The sequence below is a fragment of the Muntiacus reevesi genome, chromosome 2 (genome assembly GCF_963930625.1).
Source record: "Muntiacus reevesi chromosome 2, mMunRee1.1, whole genome shotgun sequence".
Classification (NCBI taxonomy): Eukaryota; Metazoa; Chordata; class Mammalia; order Artiodactyla; family Cervidae; genus Muntiacus; species Muntiacus reevesi.
In genome coordinates this window covers 214199921-214216284 of record NC_089250.1, presented here as the reverse complement: position 1 = coordinate 214216284, position 16364 = coordinate 214199921, and the positions used below count along the sequence as shown (strand labels likewise).

The following is a 16364-nucleotide window of genomic DNA, read 5'->3' as shown; positions in this document are numbered from 1 at the left end:
AAGTTTCTTTAAAAGGGGGCCAAAACGTTGACTTTCTGGCCGCTTCCAACCTGAGTCTTGACCCCATGTTAAGGCTCCCAAAAAGAGTCCCATTTATTAGCAAAACCACTTTATTCTGATAGTTTCGACACCAAAAAATACGAACTAGCAATACAGGGAGGCCCCCCCCCCCCCCCCCCCGGTCTACGCTTCCCATCGCCTCAGTGTCCGATGCATAAGGAAGGTATCCTCTGAAGGGCGGGGCCGGAGTTGAAGCCGGAGTGGGGGCAGACCTTCCAGGGTCAGGTGTGGAGATTCATAAAATAATGTTTCCGGATCACACAATATGGTCATGTCTGGCCTTGGCCCAGGTGGCTCCTGTTGGCGCACAAACAAGATTGCACTCAGGAAGGGGAACTCAATCCCTGGCATTTGGGAGCGGGGAGGGGGGTGAGCGGTAGGGGAGACAGTCCAGGTACCTCACCTTTGGAGGTGGGGCTCGGGCCTGCGGCGGCAGGAGCGCCAGTTTCTCCCTCAGCGCGGCGTTCAGAACCTGTTCCTCCGGCACCTGCAGACTCACCAGGTCTCGGAAGAGCCGCTTGGAGCGCGGCACGTTCAGCCCTGAGACCGCAAGAAGGGCGGAGGTGAGCGGCGCCGCGCATCCCTGCTCCCGCGCCCGGCCGGCCGCCTGCCCCCCTCACCCTCGGTCACGCTCTCCTCCAGGCCGCAGCGGGTTTGGAACGACTTTCTCAGCTGTTCTTCCACGGCCTTCGCGGCATCGAACTGGCCCCCAGCTGCGGCCCTCGCGGCCTGCAGCTCGAGGCTCAGGGCCAGGCTACTCTGCTGCACCGGCGCCCCCAAGTCCTGCGGCGCCTCGGGCTTCTCGCTCGATGTGGCGGCGCCCGGCGGCGGCTCGGACCGGACCGGGAAAGGCGGCGCCAGGCGGAAGCGGACCTTGGAGTAGAGAACGGGGCAGTGAAGGGGTGAGCCGGGGGTCGTCAGCGAGCTGGCGACCAAGCTTTCCCCGAGCTCACCTGCCGCCCCTTGCGGGCCCCGCCCCGCCGGTCCGCCCGCCCCTTCCGCCGTCCGGGGCTGCAGTTGGGCCGTCCACGTCCGGGACTCTCGGACCGCGGGCTCAGGCTCAGGCTCAGGTCTAAGCCGGGCTCTGGCACCGGGGCTCCGGGTTCGGGAGCGCGGGGTTCTGGGGGTGGCCCTGGGACCGCCACGGCCTCTCCCCCTTCCACCGACTCCAGCTGTGACTCGTCACAGACCATCATCTTGCGGCGTCTGTAGCGGTGCGGGGTCGCTGGGGGCCAAGGGTCACGGAACCGCCACCTCTCCCCCGCCCTCTCAGACGCCGCTACCGGAAACCGTCAGCCCCTACCCAAGGGGGCGGGGAGACAACTCCTGACCCTCCCTATTGGTGCGCCTAAGCGTCATTTCCGTTGCCTCCTCCCTCGCCTCCTGACGGGTTTCCGCCTGCACCGCCTCGCCCCGCCCCCAGGCCGGCGTTTTAGAGTGCAAACCCGCCGAAGCCCTACGGGTCCTCATTAGGGCCATTTCCATTTCGAAACGAGCTACAGCCTCCCCGCCCTGTCCAGTCGTCACCACCTGGCCACTGCTGGAATCCAGACTGTACCAGTCCTCCCTACCAGGGCACTAAGTGGGACACCTTTAATTAACGGTTCAGCGCCCTTGCACTCGACCTCCCTACTCCGTGCCTCCAGGGCATCTCTGGGTGTTCCATCGCTTCCCTACTCTGACCAGACCCAGTGTGAGTGAGGGCGTGGCTCGCTGACTCCAGCCAGGGTCCTTCCTAGGTGGTGGCCTGGGTGAATGGCCCTTTGTGACTTTTTCCTCTTTGAAGGGCCACTAAAATATTCATCTATAAATTGAAAGAGACACGTGTACCCCAGTGTTCATCACAGCACTGTTTACAATAGCTAGGACATGGAAGCAACCTAGATGTCCATTGGCAGACAAATGGATAAAGCTATGGTACATACACACAATGGAATATTACTCAGCTATTAAAAAGAATGCATTTGAATCAGTTCTAACGAGGTGGATAAAACTGGAGCCTATTATACAGAGTGAAGTAAGTCTGAAAGAAAAGCACCAATACAGTATATTAACACATATATGGAATTTAGAAAGATGGTAACGATGACCTATATGTGAGACAGCGAAAGAGACAGACATAAAGAACAGACTTTTGGACTCTGTGGGAGAAGGCAAGGGTGGGATGATTTGAGAGAAAAACATTGAAACATGTATATTACTCTATGTGAAATAGATTGTCAGGCCAGGTTCAATGCATGAGATAGGGTGCTCAGGGCTGGTGCACTGAGATGAGCCTGAGGGATGGGATAGGGAGGGAGGTGGGAGGGGTTCAGGATGGGGAACACATGTACACCCATGATTCATGTCCAATGTATGGAAAAAACCACTACAATATTGTAAAGTAATTAGCCTCTAATTAAAATAAATAATTTTTAAAAATCATCTATATAAAAAATAAAGATCTATGTTGAGTACCATTTTTTAAAAAAAAGGCTCAGGGGATTTATCCTGGACCCCTGGACTGCAGGGCAGAAGACAGGAGCTCTCACCTCCTTCCCTCATGTTCCTCGAGGTAGACCCTCTCAGTTCTCTGAGCCTGTTTCTTCTTGGGTAAAAGTAATTTGTGTTCATGACTTTTGAGGCTCTCCCAAAATGGGTTAACAATCAACAGAAATGTTTGTGTACCATTTTAATTTGTTTTCCTATTCATTATCTTCCCAAGAAACGCTGCGGAAGATCAGATAGAATGGATAGTTACCATATTTTACAAAAGTTTTCAAGGATCTCAATGGGGAAACTAGAGGATTTCCAGCTAAAGTCAGGAATAAGAAAGTAGGCCCATTCCCTCTACTGCAGATCTTCCTCCACTTATGAGGGGGTTATGTTGAGATAAATATAAGTCAAAAATACATATATTACACCTAAGCTACTGACCATCATAGCTTAACCTGCTGCTGCTGCTAAGTCGCTTCAGTCGTGTCCGACTCTGTGCAACCCCATGGACTGCAGCCCACTAGGCTCCTCCATCCATGGGATTTTTCAGGCAAGAGTACTGGAGTGGGTTGCCATTGCCTTCTCCGATAGCTTAGCCTAGCCTACCTTCAATGTGCTCAGAGCACTGACAATAAATTTCTGTTGTTGCATGTCACCAAGTTGGTGGCAATTTGTTACTGCAGCCCCAGAAAACTAATACAGCTGAAGAAAAGGTCTGGGCTGCACCTCAGGCTCAGACCACCGTCCCTCAGGATCTCATCCACACCTTCTTAGAGCATCCCCATTCCTCAGGGGCTAGGATTGGAGGCTCTATGGTGGGAAAGATTTGGCCATGAAGGACCATCCTTCCTTTGAGGCCTTCTCCAGGCCCCAGAGCATTGCCAAGGGAAACCAGGGCCAAGGCAGGAGGAGAAAGCCTGGGTGGTGGGAGACAGGAGGAGTGTTGGAGGCACTGGGGAGGGAAGCCTGGTACTGGGATCACAGAGGAATAACTGTGGGTCCCTCTGTGGGGAGAAGGAAGCAGGAGCCATGACAGTACAGATGGAGAGGTGGCCATGGGGAGGCATGCTGTGTAGAGAGGTTGACAGGGAAGGTTATGTCTAGCCATGCCCATCCAGAGGCCCCCAAGATCTTAAGGTTTTGAGTCTGACCACCTAGCTGGTCACCAATCATACTCAACGAGTGTCAGGTTGTCATGCAACCCAGAAGGGTACTCAAGAAACTGAGGCCTTAGCACTTAGGTTTCCTAAAACCTAAGCTGCTAGAGAGCCCTAGGAATCAGGACCCAGCCCCCTCCCCACAAGTTATTTCCTCCACACACACACAATGCCAGTCCTTCAACCTGAGAAAACCCCTCAACATCTAGTACATTTCCTACTGGCATCCCAGACTGAAGAAACACTGTTTACTTTGACAACAAAGGGTTGAGGCTGGGTTGGTTCTTGGCTGAAGGCATAGAGGGGGCTGCAGGCAGGGACTTGCTAGTCCAGCAGGAAGTGAACTTGGTGAAGAAAGAGGCCTTTGATGCCAGTGACCAGTATACTATGACCACAGCACTCAGACCACTTCCACAGTCCCAGGTCCAAAGTCTGTTCCGGTGGGACAGAGAGAGGAGTAGGAAGGACTCACATCCCACAAAGGACTGGGCCTGGGGTCAGAGGTCAGAGAATCCCACCACCCCCCAGCCCAGCAACATCCCCTTTCTCCTCTTTGGGCTTCAGTCTCCTCATCTGTAAAATGGGGGGGCGGGGAGGTGGATGGTGAAGGCTCTACTAGTTTATCTCTGAGCAGCTTGTTTTCAGACAATATCCCCCAATATCATACACACACACCTTATTTCAGTCCTTTGCCACCACCCTGGGGCTAGTCCCCTCTCCTTGGCATCTTTTTTTTTTTTTTTTTTTTTTTGATGTCTGATCTTATTTATTTGTTACTCTTAGAACATCTCATTTTTGACTGGACTCAGACTTAGAAGTAGAAGCTCTCAGAGAGGACAGCCTCCGTCTCTTGGCAATCTGTTCCTGCCGTTTTTCTTTGGCCTCCTTCATTCTCTTGGCCAAAAGTTTAGCATATTCTGCAGCCTCTTCTTTGTTTTTCTTAGTACGCTGTTTCTTTAGAGCAATATGCCAGTGTTTGTGTTGCAGAACTCTTGGAGTCACGAGACCCTGAATCTTGGGTGCTTTAGACCTAGGTTTCTTACCTTCTTTGTTTAGGGACTTTCCCACAACATACTGGCGGACATCATCTTCTTTAGAGAGATTGAAAAGTTTGCGGATTCTGCTAGCTCTTTTGGGACCCAGGCGATGAGGCACTGTAGTATCAGTGAGTCCAGGAATACCCTTCTCCCCTTTTTTCACGATGACCAAGTTGAGAACACTCAGATTGGCATCCACAATGCAACCCCGTGCAGATTTGCGCTTTCTCTCTCCAGTCCTCCTTGGTCTGTAACAGGAATGCCCTTTACTCAGTAGCAGGCGAACTCGGCCACGGGTCAAGACACCCTGCTTCATGGGGAAACCCTGCTTATCGTTCCCGCCACTGATTCAGACCACATAACCCTTCCATTCTTCACCCAGAGCGTCAGCAGCAACTTCTGTGGCCATACGCTTCTCGTAGAAGGTACGAAGTTTTCGTTCATCGTCCACTTCAATGAGCTTCAGGCAGCCAGCGGCTGGGAAAGAGATGTTCAGCTTCATTCTGAAGTGGCCAACAGCCTCCAAGGCGCCACGAAAAAGAGTTCCTTGGCATCTCTTGCAGCCAGCCCCTTCCTCTCTCCTACCCAGGATTCCCACGTCTCCCCAGGACGCCAGCATCTGCCCTCTTCTGCCAAGGTGGCCTCCCTATCCAGCCCCCTCCAGCCTCACTCCCAGCAGCAGCAGGAGCTCAGGATAACTGGGTAGAGAGCGCATGCCCACAACAGCCAGGTCTACCAGACACACTAGGAAGCAGCAGGTGTCCTGATACAGCTCAGAAATGGCAGATCTGGGGGACGCTGGATGTTGAAGATTAGCTGCTCCTCGGCAGGAGAGAAAGTCCTAGAAGCACAAATTGGGTGCAATGAGAGCTTAAGCAGTGGAAGAGGTCAGATCCTCTGCCAGCAACAAGTTGTATGCCAGGGAGTGGAAGAAACGTTGGGGAGATAGATGGCTACAAGGACAGCAGGCCAGTCCCAAGGCCTACTTTGTGCAAATGAGAACACTGCCCCTTCCTCAAAGCTCTTTACTGCCCTAATGGTTCTATATAGTGGTGGGCAGAATTGTGCAGCAGACAACCTGCACAGTGGCAAGGGGTGGCCATGAGGGGTGGAGGAGGAAGCTGAGAGAGACAAAAACGGACCCCGGGGTCCAGTCAGAGAGGTGGTGAAAGCAGTGGTCCGTGACAAAGGCACGCGCCTGGCAGACCTGCTTCCCCTCCAGTGTCACTAACTGGAAACTTGCAGGAGCTGCTAAGCCCCTCTAAGCCACCGCTTACTGATTTGGAAAATGGGGAGGATGCTCTTAGGGCGAGTTGACGTTCCCTTAGGATTAAATAAAGCGACGCAAAGCTCGCTCGACAAGTGCCTCAATGGTGGTGAACCTGGCAAGAGTAGCGGGACTCTGGAGAGCCGACAGAGAGGCCAACTGTTCCCGGGCCCACGGACATGGTTTCACTAGCTTGTTGAGCTGTTTTAACTAGAAATTAAGTGTCCTGTAGAACCTGTGTCGCCAGTGGCCCATGTCACCATGGGTGAGCCGGAGTATTTAATAACGTCGGGGCTGGGGGTTGGGGTTGGGAGCAGACAGGCCCTCGGTCCAGGCTCAGGGGTTCACGAAGGTAGGCCTTCCTGTTCGTGGACACCGCCACGAAACCCCACCCCCGACGCCATCCCTGCCAGCAGGCAGCGAACTCTTAATCCAGAGGCCCAGGAAGGCGCGGCCAGAGGGCGATGACGGCGCCGCAGGGATAAAGGCGTCCGTGCACTGCCGCGCCTCCTGGAGCTCAGGACCGCGGGGTGGCCGGTCGTCCAGCGCTCCGGCTCCACCGCCGCCCCTCTGTCGCCCCCGTGCTCCCCCCACCCCCGCAAGGCCCCCACCCTGCGCTGGGTTCCCTCTGGCCAGGCCTCTTCCCACCCACACCCACCGAACGAGGAGGCACGTCCCACCAGACCCGGGGCGGAGGTGGGAGAGACCCCGCCTCCCAGAGGCCACGCCCCTCCGGACAGAGCGTCGCCCTCTCAGGGTGACGTCAGAGTTGGGCAGGTGTCCACGTAGGGCACGACCTTCCCTTATTGGACACTCCTCCTCCCCATTCCACAATGACTTCAGGGTAAAGTCCAGATTCCTCCCTTCTCCAGCTAGAAATCCCCCTTCTCTACCCGTGGGGAGCCCTCAGCTCCGCAGGCTGAAGCCGGCTATGACCTGAAACGCTTTCCGAGATCCCCCCAGGGCAGCCTCTGGTGCCAGGTCCCCCATCAAACTCATCTCAGGTTAAAATATAGATTCCTAGGTCCCACCTTAACCCTTGACTTTGAGGCGAGGAATCTGAACTTTTAACAAGCTTCCAGGTGGTTCTGATGTCTCCTAGGCTTCAGAGTCTGATTGTTGACATTCCCATTCAAATGGCAGGAGTTCTCAAACTTCAGCAGGCTTGTTAAAACAGGTTGCTGGGCCCCACCCTCAGGGTTTCTGATTTCCAGAGGTCTGGAGTGTGGGGTCTGAGAGTTTGCATTTCTCCCTTTCCCTGGGGATGCTGAGATTGCTGGTCTAGGACCACACTCGGAGTACCACTTCTTTAATGATACATTCTGGAGAAGACTTTCCACCTGTTGTTGATTCACGGGGTACCAAGCCCTTGTGCAAGGCACTTCACATTCATGCCGCTGTGTGAAATAAACATTTACCATATTCTCAGGATAAGGAAAGTGAGACTCAGACAAGTTAACTCACTTGCTCAAGGTCACATAGACAAGAAGGGCAGGTCTTTCTGAATCCAAAGGCTCGACTGGCCCGGCACCCTGTGCACTGCTAGTTATCCCTTCCCAGGGGCTTGTTCTGTCTCTAGATGTCAACCAGGCACTCTCTGAAGCCTGAGAGGTGCAGGATGGGGCTTTGTAGCTCCCCCTCCCACACTGGCTTGAGTTCAGGGGACTGGCTTTTCTGGGAACCAGTAATCTGCTGGGTACCAGCTTTTCTGCCCAGAGTTGATAAAGAGAGGCTAGAGAAGCCCATTCCTCATGTGGTCCTGCCTTCAGACGGTAAAGAATCTGCCTGCAATGCGGGAGACATGGGTTTGATCCCTCGGTTGGGAAGATCCCCTGGAGAAGGGAATGGCAACCCACTCCAGTATTCTTGCCTGAGAAATTCATGGACAGAGGAGCCTGGCAGGCTACAGTCCACGGGGTCGAAAAGAGTCAGACATGACTGAGCGACTTTCACTTTGACCTGACCCCTCCTTTCTCCACTGTCCCTCACGTTGGAGTGGAGGTTCCCCTGACTCACTGATTGGCTCCAGGGTCTCCTGGATGACCCCCGGGGACTAGGAGAAGGAAGGACATTTGGGTGCTGCAGGAAGAGCAGGAAGGAGGCAGGGCCACTGGGTCTACAGAGGAGAAAGGAGAGGTGGTACCACACAGGTGCCCGGGCACCTGGTCAGTGCTGCCTGAAGATTTTGCCCAGGCAGGCCCCTGAGGAAGCCTGTCCTTGAGGGCAAGGATAGACAGGTCAAGTCACAGCTGCTGATGGGGTAGAGAGGTGAGCAGCACATCTCAGTGGGGGCCTCAGGTGAAGGGCGGTGTGGTGAGGAAAAGAACGAATCTAGGTGCGCTGTTAGGGATGAGGAGTCCCTTCCGGACTTCCTACTCCCGTCTACATCAGACCTGGGTTTCTCCCTTGTCACTCCCTAACCCCCACGTCTATGGAGTGGGCCAGAGATCGGAGGTCAGCAGCTCCCTCAGGACACTGCTCATTGTCCTCTGTCTCTTCCTCGCAGCCCCCAGCTTTCTGCTTCTCCTCACTGGCTCCTGGGTCTTAACCATTCCCTTGGGGAGGGGAGCACAGCTTGGAAAGGGAGTATAGTTGGGGAGCCAGAGACAGGACCTGGGAGGGAGGGAGTCTGAACTCTGGGTGGGCAGGCTAGGACGCAGTGGGGATGTCCTTCCCGCCTGAGTCTTCCTTCCCTACCCGAGACACTACTGCCTGGAGCATCAGGTGAGCCCTGGGACACGGCCCTGAACAAAGCCTGGGGACGGGGTGCGGCGGGGATTCAGGGAAGGTACCTCTCTCTGAGGTAGACAGTAAATCTGAAGGAGAAATGAGAGCAAGCTAGTGAAGAATGTGGCGGAACCACTTTCAAAGCAGAACAGTCCGCATTTGCAAGAGGAAATGAACTGAGACTAGCCAAGCACAGCGGAAGTGACCACAAGGGACACCTGGAGAGTTGAGGCCAGGCAGCAGGGCAGACACTGAAGTTTGGACTTCATCCTAAATGCTACACGATGCCCTGAGAAGATCTTAAACGGAGAGATGATATGCGCCGAGTTACACTAAAATCCCTATCTAACCCCATAAACTTTTAAAAAAATATATCTGCATCATTAAAAAAAATAAGCAACCTCACCCCTGTTGGAATGGCTATAATCAAAAAGCAAGAAATAACAAGTGTTGGCCATGACATGACAGCTACAGACTGGGAGATTATATTTGCAAATGACATCTCCAACAAAATATTACATATATATATATTACATACAAAGTATTACATATATATATATATTGCAGGAGATGGCATAGATCACAGAGATCATAAAGAAAGCAAGGGAATTCCAGAAAAACATATACTTCTGTTTCGTTGACTGACTACACTAAAACCTTTGACTGTGTGACTCACAACAAACTGAAAAATTCTTAAAGAGATGGGACCAGTAAAAAAGTTCAGCAGATTGCATAAATGTCAGTTTCCTGGTGGTGATATAGCTACAGTCATGCAAAATGTTACCACTGGTGGGAACTGGATGAAGGGTATACAAGAGTTCCATTATTTTTGATGATTGCATACCAATCCAGATAATTTCAAAATAAAATATTAAAAACAAAAATGGAGGACTGTGTTAAAATATGTGCAACTCATATCATAAAGGGCTGATGTCCCTCACATATAAAGCGTTTCCAGATAAATACTAATAAAACCAACATGTATACAACATATAATGTGTAGCGAGTACTGTTCTGTTTTATCTTTGATGCATTAATTCATTAAATTCACACATTAGGAATTTCCCTGGTGGTCCAGTGGCTAAGACTCTGCACTCCCAAGGCAGGGGGCCCAGGTTCGATTCCTAGTCAGGGTGCTAGATCCTGCACACCACAACTAAGAGTTGGCGTGCTGAAACTAAAAAAAAAAAAATCCCAAGTCTATGCTCTGGAGCCTGCGAGCCACAACCAATGAGCCCATGTGCCCTAACTATGACTTTCCTGGTGGTTAAGCAGTAAAGAACCTGCCTGCCCATGCAGAAGACATAAGAGATGCAGATTCAATCCCTGTGTCAGGAAGATCTCCTGGAGAAGGGAATGGCAACCCAGTCCAGTATTCCTGTCTGGAGAATCCCATGGACAGAGGAGTCTGGCAGGTTGCAATCCATAGGGTCACACAGTCAGACACAACTGAAACGGCTTAACATGCACGCATACCCCAACTATTGAAGCCTGCATACCCTAGAGCCCCTGCTCTGCAACAAGAAAAGCCACTGCAATAAGAAGCCGGCCCTCCGCAACTGGAGAGTGCCCCCGCTGGGCGCAACTAGAGAAAAGTTCCCTCAGCAACAAAGACCCATCAAGCCAAAAATAAACAAATAAAATTATTTAAAAAAAAAATAGGACCCAGACCATTACTTATTAAAAAATCCTCAACAAAATATTAGCAAGTCAAATCCAGCAATAAACATAATGCCCCTCAATCAAGTGGGGTTTATTCTGTGAAAGCAAGAGTGGCTCAAAAATCAATTAATGTAATTTGTCACACTAAAAACTGAAGAAAGAAAATCACTTAATGATATAAATAGATGCAGAAAAACCTTGACAAAACATCTACCATGACAAAACATCTACCATGACAAAACTTCCAGCCACCTAGGAGTAAAAATCAACTCCTTCAAGCTGATCTGCAAAAAAACTATAGCTAACATAATTAATGATGAAAAACTGAGCCCTGGCCCCTACGAAAGGAAAGGGCAAGATGTCTGTTCTTACCACCCTGATTCAATGTTATACTGAAAGTCTTAGCGTAAAATGGCAAGAAGAGGAAATAAAAGGCATACAGATCAGAAGAAAACTAAAAGATCCCACATGCTGCAACTAAGACCCAGCACAGCCAAATAAAGAAATAAATATATTTTAAAATTCTCGTTCTAAAAGAAAAATTCTTCCCATATCATCTTAATTTTATAGGTGAGGCAACTAAGGCACAGACAGGTTAAGCAACTTGCCCAAGGCCATAGAGCTAGTAAGTGGCAGAGCCAGGATTCAAAACCCAGCAGTCTGGTTCCAGAATACAAACTCAAACTCTGCAGGTCTCTAGCAAGGATCCACAGCCCAGTGGAAGAATTGTCAGCGCGTATAAACAGTAAAGGAAAAGCAAGGGGTCTTCAACTTAAGAGGAGAGAAATCAGAGAAGAGAGGTGCAGGCCTCTCTGCATCCAGGGAACCAACCTTGCCCAGCTGGGACAAGCCCAGCTCAGGCCACACCTCATTACACAAGGCACAGACTCCTCCCTCAACTCGAAAAGACCAAGCCCCGCCTTCTGGAACCTTCCCCTTTACAGCCATCTGCTCCAGGAGGCACTGAGGGAAAGGGAGACGGGCAGAAGGCCAAGCCTGAGCTTTAATAGGGGGATAGACACGGCATCCCAGGTGAGCTGGGAGACAGGTGTGGGGTGGGTGGGCTCAGCTTCGGAAACAAAGAGGATGAAGACGGGAAGGGGAGAGCCCCTCCCTTGGAGATCTTCCCAGCCGCCTACCCAGTCCCCCGGACTGACCCAGTGAGCAGAAAGGCAGCTCCAGGAGGAGTGGACAGCACTGGCAAATTGACTCAGCATGAAGCCATCACCAGAAACATCTGCTCCCAAGCCTGCCGCCCTCCAGGCCCCATGCAAAAGCTCCAGCCCTCTGGGTCCCAGAGGTGACCCTTCCCATCCCCCTCCCTCCTCACGTCCTGGCGGATTACGGGCATAGTTGGGGGGCGGGGGGAGGGCAGACCAAGGAAGCTAGCCCCACGACAGCCCCAGAGACTAACATCTCATTTGACAGGTGACTTCTTCCCTCGAATAGAGGGTATAGAATGCCAGCCCTGCCGTTCTACTACCTTTTCCTCTAGTGAATCAAAGTCCTGCCACTCATGAGAGGAAAACGAGAACAAGTTAAAATATAACTACAGAGACCCACAGTATGCACGGGCACATGCTCGTGTGTACTCACAGCTGCACACACACCCTGTCTGTCCGTCTCAGGCCAAGGCCTTCGTGCGCGTTCCAGCCCACCGTGTGGCTCAGGCAGGGCTGGCTCTCCTCCCTCCCTGCCTTGGGGCTCAAATACACAAATGGATGAGGCTGAAGGGGAGGGAAGAACAGGGGTAGAAAGATCTGAGGTCCAGGGTTGAGGCTGTCTCTGGTTTCAAAGGCTTAAACCGAGAATCTTTTACCCAGGTCAACTCTTCCCGTTGAACTTTGAACTGTTAGGAAGCAGAGCTGAGGGAGTTGAAGGCATCACATGTTGCCAACTCTGAAAAGTTTGCAGTGGATAAAGGGAGCACAGAACCTGACTGGACCTCCTGGAAGCTGGCAGGGAGCTGAGCAATCAGTCAGTTCAACCCATCATTTTATTTCAAAAGCCTGAGGCCCACGGAAGTAGAGGGACTCAATAGAGCCCCATAGCAAAGTGGCAGCAATACTGAGACCAGGACCAAGGTCTCTCTCTTTTTTTCTAAATTAACTTATTTGGCTGCACCAGGTCTTAGGGCAGGAGCAGAATGGGGCAACAGGGGATGAGATGGTTGGATAGCATCATCAACTCAATGGACCTGAGTTTGAGTAAGCTCTGGGAGATAGGGAAGGACAGGGAAGCCTGGTGTGCTGCAGTCCATGGGGTCCCAAAGAGTCAGACAAGACCGGGCAACAGAACAACAAAGGTCTTAGCTGTCGAAGGCAGATTCTTCATTGGGGCATGCGAGCTCCTAGTTGGGGCATCCAGGATCCAGTTCCCTGACCAGGGATAGAACTGGGCCCCCTGCATTGGGAGTATGGTGTCTTAACTGCTGGACCATCAGGGAGGTCCCAGGACCAAGGTCTCTTGACTCTCGCTCAAACGCTCTTTCTGCTCTTCATTGCACGGGGCATTCTTTGTCACTTCCAAAAGTGGTGTTCCCTCTACCAGAGAGCAGTGGCTCAGACAGTAGAAGTGTCTGCCTGCAATGCGGGAGACCCGGGTTCGATCCCTGGGTCGGGAAGATCCCCTGGAGAAGGAAATGGCAACCCACTCCAGTACTCTTGCCTGGAAAATTCCATGGACAGAGAAGCCTTGTAGGCTACAGTCCATGGGGTCGCAGAGTCGGACACGACTGAGTGACTTCACTTCAATTCACTTCCCTCACTCTAGGTGAAGGTTTACTTGCTGGTTCATCCAGCTCTGTATTAGGCCACGGAGATAGTAATCATAAACTGTAGATCGTAGCCAATAGCGTCATAATAGCAGGTAACATTTATTAAGCCCTTATTGCGTGCCAGTCATCTCCCTGACCCTCATGACAGACCTATGACACAAGCACTACTGCCATGCCCACTTCACAAATGAGGAAACCAAGGCTCAGAGAAGTTAACCAACTTACTCAAGGTTGCATGTCCAGGAAGTGTTCGCATAAACCACTTCCCATGCTCTGAACCACTGCAATCCACCGCTGCCACCCTGGTACACTGGTAAACAAATCAATACGATAATTTCAGATACTGATAAGTACTGTGAAAAAATAAAACATGGTGAGAGCTAGAGGACGACCTTGACAGTGACTCTCTCCTGATTTCTAAAGAGTCCACGAAGATGTAGCCACATTTGTACTGAGTCCAGAGGTGTAAGGAGCCCACCAGGCCAGGATCTGAGAGAAGGGCATTGTAAACAAAGGGGACAGTTTGGGCTTCTTCCCAAGGGTGATGGGAAGCCGTTGGAGAATTTAAGTAGGAGAGTGACATGTTTTGCTGTGTAATGAGTAGATTATAGGGGGATCCCAGGGAAGAAAAGACCCAACATTTTCAGGAAGTCTGAGGATGAAGGGAGGAGGGGAGATGGGGCAGAACTGGGAATAGAGCAGGGGCATCTGGGACCAGCAATCTCCTTTGCTCCCCACACTTCCAGGGCGCCCCCTCTCTAATATGATGGGTTGTAGTTCAGTCACTCAGTCGTGGCTGACTCTCTGCGACCCCATGGAGTGCAGCACGCCAGGCTACCCTGCCCTTCACTGTCTCCTGAAGTTTGCTCAAACTCATGTCCATTAAGTCAATGATACCATCGAGTCAATCTCATAGGGCTTTGAAAATAAAGACCCCTGGTCCCCACTGGGGCCATCCGTAGCCCTACCACTTCTGCCTCATGGAGTCTAACAGCCTGGGGGAAGGTGAAGTGCCTGGGGTCTGATGGGGACAAGAAGGCAAGGTGTCCAAGGTGGGATTTTTCTTTTTTTGGCCATGCCACACAGCATGCAGGATCTTAACTCCCCAACCAGGGATTGAACCCACACCCCCTGCAATAGAAGCTCGGAGTCTTAACCAGTGGACCACAGGGAAGTCCCTTTTTCTTCTTTCTTTCTTTTCTTTGACCAAGGTGAGATTTTTGCTCAAGACTCTCACCAGGAGGTAGATTTCTCCAGGGGTCACACTGCTACCCACTGTTCTCTATCAGGAAAGGGCTGAGTGGGTAAGAATCCCACCCCCCACCCCCAACACAAATCTCCACCCCAGGAGATCCTGTATGCCTTCCCTCAAGTTGAGGACTTCTTCCTCACATCCCAACACAGGCCTTCTCCATGGTTCTGGACTGGATTACTTGGGGTGGGGAGGAAGGAGGCTGCCTGAGTGCACTGAGACATCGAGGAAAAGTCAGTTCCATGGACTCTCCCCCTCCATCCCACCCCCTTCTCTCCCACAAGTCTCCTGCCTCCGCTTGGCCAAGCCCAGACAGGACTCCATCGAGTCTGGAGAAGGAGAGACAGTGGGAGGTGCCGGCAGCTCCCTTGGCTGCTGGCTGAACTCACCTTCTTCCTTCCCTCCCCTCACATTCTAAAGACAGAAGAACAGGAGCAGCATTCCTTCCCACAGCCGCAATTGGCCTGTAGGTACTTGCAAGGCTATTTACCAGTGATCCTCAGGGGCAACCGTCCTTCATCCTCCCCCCGTCCCTGAAACCTTAGATCCCCAGTAGGAGGAGGAGCTCATCTCTAAGGATTTGGGGGTGGTGGGGTACGGGGTGGGAGGGCAGATTTTGGACCTTAGACAGTGAGGGACTACTCCAGAGCCCTGGGACCCATTAAACCTCCAGGCTTCCTGGGACCCAGACCTATCACGGCTTGCTCCACCCCAGAACAGTTCCTGGCACATAATGGAGATGTGATGAGAGCCCCAGAACTGAGCCACTATGTACTAGTGTTTTGAGCCCCTGCCTGGCTTCAGGCTAAACTCAGGACTCACGCCTAGAGAAGTCAGGGCATTCACACATGGAACACCTACTATGTAACATGTACCTGTGTGTAACTTGCATGTAACACGTTCCTCTGTGGGCGAGACTCCGTTGGATGAATGAAAGTGACAAGACCTTAAACATGACCTTTCTGTCCCTCAGTTTCCCTCTCTAAAAAATGGAAGTGATAATATGTCATCACAACAGCCATTTGTGAAAATCACCTAGAACAAGACATAAGAATAGTCCCAGTGGGTGTTTAATAAGGGGTGGGTGGCATTACCGGGGCTGTAAACTTTGGGGTGTGGTGCCCAGCTAACAGGTTCGGGGTAGCAGGGCCGTAAGACACGGGGCAGGGCAGCCCGGGGCTGCTCCCGACTTTTGGGAGAGGCCACCCACTCTCCCGCCAAGGAGCCCAACTTTGCCAGAGCTGCCGGGGGTGGGGAGGGGGCAGGAGGCGCTTGCTGACTTTTCTAGTGAATTCGGTGCTTCCAGCAGACGGTTCCTGGGACTCCTCTCCGGCTCCCAGCTTTGCTCACGCCCACCGCCTCCTCCTCACAGCTAACCTCTGGGTGAGGGAGGCGCCGCCTCACAGCCGTCCCTCCGCCGGTCCTCGGGCCTCTGCTGCCCCCTAGAGCGGTCGCGGTCGCCAACCCTTGCTCCTTCCCCGACCTCCAAGGCCTGGGGACTCTGCGTCTAGTGGCTCAGTCGCGTCCGGACTCTTTGCGACCCCATGGAGTGCAGCCGACCAGGCTCCTCTGTCCATGGGGATTCTGCCAGGAAGAACACTGGAGTGGGTTGCCATGCCCTTCTCCAGGGGAATCTTCCCAACCCAGGGATCGAACCCAGGTCTCCCGCATTGCGGGCGGATTCTTTACCCTCTGAGCCACCAGGGAAGCATCCCTGAATTTTGCCGCCTTGCAAAATACTCTGCTTTTCCTTGGGGAGCCACCTCTGCGCCCTCGCGTGGCCCGGCAAGAGGGCAACCTAAGGAGGGAGAGGGGACTTGCGCCTCTACGGCCTCCCCTCGCTCGCGCGGCCTCCCGCGCCTCAGCCTCGCGTCAGATCGCCGCGGACTCCCCCCGCCGCTGGTCCCGAGGCGCCAGGTGGACATCCAGCTTAGTCCTCCGCCCGCGACCC

At 52.5% G+C, this 16364-nt stretch overlaps 1 protein-coding gene and 1 pseudogene across 1 annotated transcript; both read right to left on the bottom strand.

Moving 5' to 3' along the window:
* Window positions 1-92: 92 nt before the first annotated feature.
* Window positions 93-1359, bottom strand: PPP1R35 (protein phosphatase 1 regulatory subunit 35). The gene is made up of 4 exons (XM_065920413.1): window positions 1014-1359; window positions 681-933; window positions 464-600; window positions 93-357 (listed from the first exon to the last, which is right to left on the bottom strand). The coding sequence occupies exons 1-4, from the start codon at window positions 1254-1256 to the stop codon at window positions 184-186; spliced, it is 807 nt and encodes a 268-aa protein (XP_065776485.1). The 5' UTR covers window positions 1257-1359; the 3' UTR covers window positions 93-183.
* A 3093-nt stretch (window positions 1360-4452) lies between these two features.
* LOC136158594 (small ribosomal subunit protein eS6-like) lies at window positions 4453-5255 on the bottom strand (annotated as a pseudogene).
* Window positions 5256-16364: the final 11109 nt, after the last annotated feature.

What these genes read in the sequence shown, in the direction of transcription:
- PPP1R35 (XM_065920413.1), bottom strand. Translation starts at nt 1,256, where the DNA reads ATGATGGTCTGTGACGAGTCACAGCTGGAGTCGGTGGAAGGGGGAGAG. An exon ending in GGAGGAGAGCGTGACCGAGG is followed by an intron (nt 601 to 680) that starts GTGAGGGGGGCA and finishes TTGCGGTCTCAG; the next exon opens with GGCTGAACGTGCCGCGCTCC. An exon ending in CCCGAGCCCCACCTCCAAAG is followed by an intron (nt 358 to 463) that starts GTGAGGTACCTG and finishes GTGCGCCAACAG; the next exon opens with GAGCCACCTGGGCCAAGGCC.